Here is a 10,307-nt window from a genome sequence, read left to right as displayed (position 1 = left end):
ACAGGAGGGTCTCACTCTTGTTCAGGCTGGTCTCAAACTTCTGAGCTCAAGGGATCCTCCCACCTCAGCCTCCCAGAGCGCTAGGATTACAGGTATGAGCGACCACACCCGGCCTTTTCCCTTCTTAAAAGAGTAACTTCATGTATATGCCTAACTAAATTTCATAAGGCAGTGATTGTTCTGTCAAGTTAGAAAAAATTTAAAAGATCGAAAGACATGAACTCATCTCATCTCCACACATCCTTTGGTTCCTCAGATTTTCAATGTGATATTCACTTCACAAACCACCAGATATAAAATATTCCTCCAAGTGATAACAGTATTAGGTTATTAACGTTTTAAGGTTGGGTCTTGTTTTACTTATCCCTAAACCTTTTACAGTTTAGTAAGTCTTATACCTAAAAGGCATTCTCTATAAACTGACTATAAACTGAACAACTGAATATCAAAGTCAGCAATTTGTACAATACATACCCAAGAAGAGGCAGAACAAACAAGGCCGAGCAGTAAACTGTGAACAAGCGAGATAGCCACATTGCTGTGTCCAGTTTATTGGTCATCATGAATTGCTAGATTTAAAAAGAAAAATAGAGTAAACTAACCCTGCAAATTACATTTTTTAAGGATGAAGGCTACAGTTTTATTTCTACTCAAAATACTTAAAAACCTGTTTTTCAGATCATTAAGTGAAAACTCTAAGGCAATTGACTGTTTCACGTACGTGCTTAATGACAAGTCCAAGCACCTCACTGCGTTGATGTAGAAGCATTTCGATAAACAGAAATAAATACCAGTTGGCGTTTAAAGAAATAAAAAGACTAAGAAAAAAATCTGAGCACAAAGTTAACTACAATTGTCTGTGTCTCTTCAACACAGTAATATTGGTTTCATCTATTTTAAAGGAACATTAAATAAGAACTACTTGCTCTCAAGAGAACCATAATGCCTATTCTTAGAGGGAAAAAAATTCTCAAATCCAAATACATAGGTCTCAAAGTAGAGTAAAAAGGCATCACATAAAGCCAATTTAGATTAAATAAACCTTTTGAAGGAGAAATGTAAAACTCTGGTAACAGTAATATTAAACTCATTAGCCATGGATGGTTTGTCTATAGATACTAAGGGCTGCCATACTGCATGTAGGTGCTGAAAATATGGCTGTCAGGTATTAAATTAAATGCCATCTGCCTCTCTAATTCTATGATTCTCCTTATCATCTCTGAGTACCTCCACAAGGCTTATTCTAATTTCAGTGGTCCCAGATTAAACTTCCATTTACCATTTTCTTCATTTTTTCCCCATTCTGTCTTTTCCATTGTTGCTTTCCCCCCCAATATCTGTGTCCACTACAATTAAAGAACCTAAAGTCTGCTTTTCATTTAAATAGATCTTACATTCAAATTCTAAATTTTATTTTTTTACTAGAATCTACATAATTTTAACATTGAGATCCAATACTAACATACACGAGTATATAAAGTCAATAAAGTTTCACAAACAATATATACCTTCTTGTGCGTGATGGCTTTTGACATTTTCTATTTTTTTTTTTTTTTTTTTTTTGCAGTTTTTGGCTGGGGCTGGGTTTGAACCCCTGACTCCTGGCATATGGGTCTGGCACCCCACTCCCAACCACAGGCGCCACCCCCTATTTAATTTTTTAAAAATAGCTGGTGTTTCCAATAACCTGACTTCAAAGCTCACTAATGGGTCTACCTGAATTCTAAAAACACCATTCTATGCAACTGAACTTCATTACCTTTTGAAAAATTTGGGCGGGGGAGGAAATCCAAGTACATTTAAAAACTCAGATGTTTAATGCATGTCTTTTTAACTAAATGCAGGTAACTTAAGAAATATGAAACATACCTCTGATTTATTCTATCCAGATCTACCATGATGTGACTCCTCTAAATTTAAATGACTAGCAATAATCAAGTGGAAGGCTGAATATAGCTTACTCTGCTCAGTTTCTCTACAAATACTAAAACACTACAGTTTAAAATTTAACTTTAGAACATTGTTTTAAAAATCTATTTGTTTAGGGTGCTTAATTTATAAAACATTGTTGAGTTCTGCATTTCATTTGTTTTATGTATATGACACAATAAAAAAAGTTTAAGTGTGCTGGTTGACATTTTTAAGGGTGAATTGTCCAACTACCACATTAATAGTCCAGGCAAAAATCATCAACACATCTTTGGATGAAAAACCATTGAGGAGCAATATATTCACACAGTTTCTAAGCATCATGCCAAACAATACTTTTTAATTACACAAAAGGAAAAAAGGTTTCTTTGAAATAGAGAATCTAGTGGACACTACCTTAAACAAATAATCACACTTAATTCTCCAATGATGGGATACATCAACATAAAATGCTCACTGAGAAAGATGTCTCACTTATTATGTAATCTTCCAGACAAAATCTTTAACCCAAATCTGGCCATGAGGAAAAAGAATGAGACAACTTCAATTTGAAGAGCATTTCTGCAAAACAGGTATAAACTCTTGAAAACATTCAGTGTCTTGAAAAAAAAAAAAGGGAGGGAGAGGGTAGGGGAACTGCTGTAGATTAAAAGAGACTCTGGGCTAAGAAACAGCTTTGAAGGATAATTATGGAAATGTGACCATGTATTGTACATTAGGTAATATCTCCCAAGTGTGGTAACTGTATTGTGGTCATGTAGAATAATACTTACGTATATGGGGATTAAAAACTAGAGAACAATAATGTTTCGGGTACAAATAATCAGTTAGCTCCAGACCAGAATCTTAAAAATAAGAAATATGCAAAAGCATAGTATTTCTCTTAATAAAGAAAATCGAAGTGAAGGAAAAAAGGACCTCTCTCCGCCCTCCCTTTGCATAATTTCCATATGATGGCAGACAGTGGGCAGAAACGTTCTGTGCCAGTGCGCGTGTGCGCCACGAGGTGTGTCACCGCGTAACTTCAGGTGGCACCTTCAACCTTTGGGCCTAGGACAATCGAAGAGCCGGGTGTGGAAGGAGGGAAAAAGGCCCAACATCCACGGCATGCAGGTGAGCAAGAGCCGCACACCAGCCTGCGGACAAACCTGTAGCTCCCTCCCGGCCTCCGCCCTCCGCCCTCCGCCCCGACTCCCTAACCCCGGTCCAGAAAGCACATGGACTTCCGACCCCCTTCGACACTTCCCGCTTCTTCCTCACTCCTGCAAATCAAGCCAGATCACCCTGCGCGTCCACTTACCAAAGGGCCCCCGCCTTGGGGGCCGTTCGGGGTCGTATCTGCCATGAGGGACTCACACAAGCGTCTGCGACGCTTCAGTACAGAGAGAGAAGAAAGAAGGGTCAGAACGTCAGCGCCGAGCCCCGACCCGGGTAACCGGCTTCCCGGACTCGAGCCGCACACAGGCCCGCTGGCCCCGACGGAACTCCGAACCTGCACCGGGAAGGGCCTCGCCCGCCCCGTGCAGCCGACGGGTCGGGGGCACGTGCAGCGGCCGGGAAGTACCTCTCCGGCCCCGCCGAGATCACAGCGGGCTTTTCAGAATGACCGGAACCGGGGAGGACCTGCGGCCAGAGGCCCTAAATAACGCCGCCGGCCCAGCGTCGTACCGAGCCCGGAAGTGCTCCTTTCATTTCCGCGGGGAAGGGGCGGTGACTTAGGGGAAACCGGAGCCGTGCCCCGCGGCATGACGGGAAGTGTAGTTTTCTCCGCTCGTGTCGGCTCCACCTGTCTTGCGAGCGGACCGGCGCAGGGAGCCAAGAAGTGAGGCTGGCGACGCACCTTTTGCCTCATCTCTGGCTCACAGGTGAGCCTTCTGCCCGTTTCCAAACCACGTGGTCTCTCTCCTGCCTCATATTAAGGCCTCAGAAACATCTTTGATCCCTCCTTCCAGGGGCTCACTGATTCCTGTGGTTCTACTTGCAAGACTGTTTCAACAAGCACTTAGGAGGCTTTCTATGTGATAGGCTCCATGCATGGCCCGGACGTTAAAAAGATGAATACGACACAGGCTGCAGAAGAAAAAGACAAACTGAAATCACAGCATGGTGCTTGTTTAATAAATAAGGCCAGAGGCTGATTTAATCACAGGGGCACAGAGGAGGGTACCTAAGTCAGAAGGGTTTTGGGAAGGTTTCCTGGAAAAGATACCAGAATTATGGCCCTAAATCTTAAAGGACAAGAAGTTGGCTGAAAGGGTCAGGGGACTTCAGAATGAAAGAAAGTGGTGGCGCCTGTGGCTCAAAGGAGTAGGGCGCCGGCCCCATATATGGGAGGTGGCAGGTTCAAACTCGCCCTGGTCAAAAACTGAAAAAAAAAAAGAAAAGAAAAGAAGAAACGATAGTGCATGAAATAACAGGACAGCCAGAGGACTAGTTCAGTTTGACCAGAATGAAGGTGACAATGACTTGGGTTAGAGAGGCAGGCAGGGGTGTGCTGAGAACTTGATCCTGAAATTCAGAGAATCATGGTACAATTTTAAGTGGAAGCGTGAAAGTGCACTCTGGAAGCAAGGTAGAGAATGCTCAGAGAGGCAAACTAAAAACTACAAGTCAGGAGAAGGGATGAGCTTCTGCACTAAGGCCGTGTCATAGGGGAAGAGAAGAGGAAAGATGACTTGGAGGAAGCTTCTTCCCCTATCTACTGGGGAGGCTGGGGCAGGAAGACTTCTGGGGCCCAGGAATCTGAGGCTGCAGTGAGCTGTGATCATGCCACTGCACTGCAACCTGGGCAACAGAATGAGACCATGTCTCAAGAAAAAAAAAAAGGTGATTGACCAGGTATTAGTGTTCAGGAGAGGGAATGTCATCTGCTGAGACCTAGAGAAAAGGTATAGAAAATAATGCATTAGAAGAGCAGTAGACTGAGAATCAAATATGAGGGGAGAAGGAGACCTACCGGAAAGCTAATACCCTCCTTGGAAAACTGTGAAACTGTAATGCTCCTCTCAGATGTGTTGTTATTTTGCAAAATCCACAGGCCACCTGCTAGTCAGCTGCAGATGAGAAGTCAAATGCTGCTTTCCTGGGTAGTGTAAACCTTTCTTTTTCTAAGGCCATTGCCCAAGTTCAGAGCCTTAGGATCTCCAGTCTGGATTGCCTATTCTCCTAGCTGAGCTCAAATGCCATCTCCTCTGCACTCCTCATACATTTACTTTATATTCTTATAGCACTTCTCACCTTCTAACATGCTTATAATTATTATTAATTTTTTTGAGACAGAATCTCACTCCATCACCCTGAGGTTGAGTGCCCTGTGCTTAAGCTTAGCTCACAGCAACTCCAAACTGCTGGGCTCAAGTGATCCTCCTGCCTCAGCTTCCCAAGTAGCTGGGGCTATGGGTGTCCACCAAATAGACACTTCTTCTATTTTTAGTAGAGATGGGGTTTCATTTTTGCTTAGGCTGGTCTCCAACTCCTGAGCTCAAGCAATGCACTCATCTTGGCCTCTCAGAGTTCCAGGATTATAGGCATGAGCCACCATGCCTGGCCACATATAATTATTTGTCTACTTGCCTCTGTGTGTGTGTGTGTGTGTGTGTGTGTGTGTGTGATTAGCCAGCTCAGGCTGCCATAACAAAATACCATAGACTGAGTAGCTTAAACAACACAAATTTGTTTTTTCACAGTTCTAGAGACTGAGAAGTTCAAGATTCAGGTTCCAGCCATCTTGTCTTGGGGCGTGTAGGCAACTACCATTTTCCTGTGTGTTTACTTTGATATTTCTCTTCCTCTTCTTACAAGGCCACTAGTCCTAAGTCCTATGCAGTTAGGACCACTTATAACTTCACTTCGCCTTACATTTGCTTCCTGGAGACCTATTTCCAGTACAGTAACATTGAGGGTGAGGGCTGCAACCTATAAATCTGGGGGACACAATTCAGCCCATAGCTTGTGGGTGCCCACTCTCTCACACATGTGCCTTCTCTCTCTCTCTCTCTCTATGTATACATATATATTTTTAATGATTTAAAGGATCCTCTTATTACAAAATACTAAAGTGTTAAGTGTTCTGTATTGTAAATTCCATACAGCTAAAATGATTTTTCATATAATACTTTTTTGATTTTTGCTGAATTCTTATATCCATGGAAAGGTATGGTTGCAATTAATACACAAGTATAATTCCATGAATATTCTTGATATTTTTGTTAAGGACTAAGATGCAAGTGAAACAACCAAGACATATATTAAAATTTCACTCTCTCAACAATGATGTAATCAACTTCTTTGCTAAATTGAATTATAGTTTTTGAATACTGGAAGAACATTTACCCAATGTTTTTTGTGCTACTCACATGTAACATTTACAGACATGATACACTTTTGACTTTATATTATTAACATTTTCTCCCTCATTCTTTTTTTAAGCCTAGACTGTCAGGGTCCCATCCCAAGAGCAGGGTCTGCTGAGACCTGTGGAAACTGGTAGTGAATGAAAAAAAATATCGAGTTAGAAGTGATGGTAAAGAAAGACAAGAGACATAGAGTAGAATTAAAAGTGGGAGCTCAGGGGTCGATTGCCCGTTGTGGGATTCTGGCAATGGCCCAGAGTGTTTGCTCCACTCTGATTTTATTGAAGTCTATTTGTCCAGCGGGTAAGATGAGGGAGGGAACAAAGGCCTCAGCAGTTTCTCGGGTTGATGATATTCTTAACCTTAGGACCTGTCTTAGCCTCTTCTATGGCCATTCCTCTCCCCAGAGTGCTCACAGACCCAGCAGGGTGTTTGTAAGCTGTATCCCCAACAGGCTAGAATTTCAGGAAAGGCAAGAAGCTTGGTAGTGATGGCTGGCTTCAATGTAAACTAGCTGACTTTTCTTGGTTATGACTCACTCAGCTTCCTGTTTAGTTTTCCTCTTTTTCTGGGGGTGCTTTCCTTTGCCAAGAATGGGGTCTTTGGTCCCCATTCTCCTGGCATAAACAAGGAATGAAAAAAACAAGTCAAACTCTTATTTGAAGCGTTTGCTGATATTTCCGTGGCGTAAGTACTCCCACCATGACCGATTTCAAACTACCAACAAATGTCACTGAACGTGGAGTGGAAACAGATGTGTGTCCCATACCATCACAGATTATTTCTATCATGAGGATACAATCGGCACAAATTAACCTCAAGAACATACATAATAGTAATATGTTGTATAAATGTTTAGGAAATGATAAGCTTCGAATAGTTACCTTTGTTTTTACTACAACTTATTGTAAATTTATACAATTTAATTTTTAATAACTGTGCATAAGGACCATATCATAAAATTCTTTTTTTTTTTTTTGTGCAGGTTTTGGCTGGGGCTGGGTTTGAACTTGCCACCTCTGGCATATGGGGCCGGTGCCCTACTCCCCTGAGCCACAGGCACCACTCATAAAATTCTTACTAATTTAGCAATCAGCTCTTGCAAGCAATACACAGGCCTTCCAGCATACCGCTGCATGGCTGTCTCTCTGCCTTTCCCCTCACTTCCTTTACCTGGTAGAATTTTCCTTAAACTTTAATGCCCACTCAGTCCCACTGCCCAGTGACACCATCATCAATATGGAAAAGTTCCTAACTGTAACCCCCCTATATTTCTATTTTATTAGAGCACTTAATTCATCCTTTCATATATTACACTTCAGTGATTTTATATCCTCAGCAAATGTCTTAAGTTTCAGGAATGAAGGAAGAGAAATTTTTAATGATATGGACTAGAAGCAGCCAGAGGACTTTTGGCTGATAGCCTTCTATGGTGTATTTATAAATTAAAAAATTAATGATTGAACATAAAATAAATACATTAAAGTTAGGCAGAATATAATACTGCTAATAACAGGAAGACTCATCAGTGAGGTGCTAAAACTGCTGGGGAAACGTTAGTGGGAGACACAATATTGACATATTTCCAAAGTACCACTCCAGAGGTGTTTTCATTTATGTATTTATTTTTTTGAGACAGAGCCTGAAGCTGTCACCCTGGGTAGAGTGCCATGGAGTCACAGCTTATAGCAACCTTCAACTCCTCTTGCCTCTTTTTTTTTTTTTTTTTTAAATTATTTACTCATTTAACTTTTGCTGTTGTTGTTGCAGTTTTTGGCCGGGGCCGGGTTTGAACCCGCCACCTCTGGTATATGGGGCTGGAGCCCTACTCCTTGAGCCACAGGCGCCTCCCCAGAGATGTTTTTATGTTTATTGTTTTTTACTAATTACAAGAAGAAAGATGAATCTTTTCCATGGAGCAAGTGGCAGTTAAAACCATAACCAAGAGGATCAAATTTAGCATGGCTAACAGAGTGTGTTATCCTGACGTTGGTGGTCTCCTCATATCACACGATGTTCACAACATTTTCTTTCTTGTCATTGCAGGATTTTATTTATTTATTTGACAGAATCTGACTCTGTTGCCCTGGGTAGAGTGCCATGGCATCCTCATAGTTCACAGTAACCTCAAACTCCTGGGCTCAGGCAATCCTCTTGCCTCAGCTCACCACAATACTCATCTAGTTTTTTATTTTTTATTATTTTTTATTTTTAGTAGAGACAGGGTCTTGCTCTTGCTAAGGGTGGTCTCAGACTCCTGAGCTCAAGAAATCCACCTGCCTCAGCCTCCCACAGTCCTAGATTACAGGTGTGATCCACCATGGCTGGCCTGGAGTTGTATTTTTTTCAACATCCAAACTAATATTTCAAATATTCCCTTTATTTTGGTGCTTTGGAAATTTTGACAGATTGAGAGTGATGCCTTTCAAAATTTGAAAAAGATGGCAAAGAATCTGTTTGACAAGTTTGACAAGTTCCCATTTTGGGGGAAGTAAATACAGGGAAATTTATAGTTTGGTTAAAAATATCTGTGCAGGGCTTGGTGCTGTAGCATGGTGGCAGCGCCAGCCCTATACACGGAGGCTGGTGGGTTCGAGCCTGGCCTGGGCCAGCTAAAAAAAAAAACAACAGTGACAACTGCAACAGAAAAATAGCCAGGCATTGTGGTGGGCACCTGTAGTTCCAGATACTTGGAGGTTGAGGCAAGAGAATCGCTTAAGCCCAAGAGTTTGAGGTTGCTGTGAGCTGTGATGCCACAGCACTCTACTGGGGCAACAAGGTGAAACTATCTCAAAAAAAAAAATCAGTGCAGTACTTTTTTTTCGGATTAATATGAGGGTAAACATGATTAGGTTACATAGTTTGTTAAGTAAGGTCAGAGTCCGAGTTGTAGTTGTGTCCTTCCCCCAGGGAGTGTGTCATATACCCATGCATTGTACGCATTGGGTGGGAACTTACTAAACCCCTTCTCTCTCCCCTCTACTTGAATTTAGTTGAGTTTTTCTCTCTTGCGAGTCTGTAGTTGTTAATCTACTAGTTCTGATTTCATACTGAGTACGTAGGATGCTTGTTTTTCCATTCTTGTAATATTTCACTTAGGAGAATGTTCTCAAAATCAATCCAGGTTGTCACAAAAGATGCAAAATTTCCATCTTTTTATGGCTGAATAGTATTCAATGGCATAAATATACCACAATTTATTAATCCATTCTGTGTTCAAGGGCACTTAGGTTGTTTCAACATCTTTAGTGCAGTACATCTTTTAGAAAATCATTTTTCATCCCAGATAAAAGAGCCCCCCGTGTCTCAGATGTTAATCTTCTGCTGTATTTTCTCTAGATTTTCTAATGAAAAATATACATACAGTTGAAACTAATCCCCATTTTTTCTTCCATTCAGATCTACCACTTTACTAAAGTTATTGTGTTCCTTATGTTCATGTTTTGATACTTTTATTATGTATTTATATACCTGCACAATAAACAATATACAGTATAATTTTGTGTCCTTTGGTGTTTTCAATAGATATCAGTATCATACTTCATATATTCTCTTGTAATCTGTTTTTACAATCAACATCATGTTTTCAAGATGTATTTAGGTTAGTACACATAGGTTTAGTTTATTTATTTTAACTATTCTATTTATGAATTACTAAAGTGAATTTATTCCTTATATTAATGATGGATATTTAGTTTTCACATTTAAAATTAATTCTAGGCCAGGCATGGTGGCTCACACCTGTAATCCTAGCTCGCTAGGAGGCTGAGGTAAGTAGATTGCCTGAACTCAGGAGTTTGAGACCAGCCCGAGCAAAAGGCAGCAAAAGACCAGCCTGACCAGCTTCTGCCAAAAATAGAAAACTAGCCCGGTGTTGTGGTGGATATCTGTAGTCCCAGCTACTCAGAAGGCTGAGGCAAGAGGATTACTCAAGCCTAAGAGTTTAGGTTGTTGGCTCGGCGCCTATAGCCCAACTGGCTAAGGCGCCAGCCACGTACACCTAAGGTGGCGGGTTCGAATCCCCAG

The 10,307-nt window shown here is 41.2% G+C and overlaps 1 protein-coding gene across 1 annotated transcript in view; it reads right to left on the bottom strand.

The window, feature by feature from the left end:
• The window catches only part of TMEM33 (transmembrane protein 33), a 25,414-nt gene extending 21,803 nt beyond the window's left edge, over positions 1-3,611 (bottom strand). The window contains exons 1-2 of the mRNA XM_003800700.3: positions 3,230-3,611; positions 475-569 (exon numbers count right to left, since the gene is read on the bottom strand). Coding sequence (XP_003800748.1) covers positions 475-569; positions 3,230-3,274 — 140 coding nt within the window. The 5' untranslated portion in view covers positions 3,275-3,611. The remainder of the gene's footprint in view (positions 1-474; positions 570-3,229) is intronic.
• Between the last annotated feature and the right edge of the window lie 6,696 nt (positions 3,612-10,307).

The sequence above is a fragment of the Otolemur garnettii genome, unplaced genomic scaffold, assembly GCF_000181295.1.
Source record: "Otolemur garnettii isolate 467f Iridium unplaced genomic scaffold, OtoGar3 scaffold00181, whole genome shotgun sequence".
Taxonomy (NCBI): domain Eukaryota; kingdom Metazoa; phylum Chordata; class Mammalia; order Primates; family Galagidae; genus Otolemur; species Otolemur garnettii.
The sequence above is the reverse complement of the archived record's forward strand: the minus strand, read 5'-3'. Positions and strand labels throughout refer to the sequence as shown.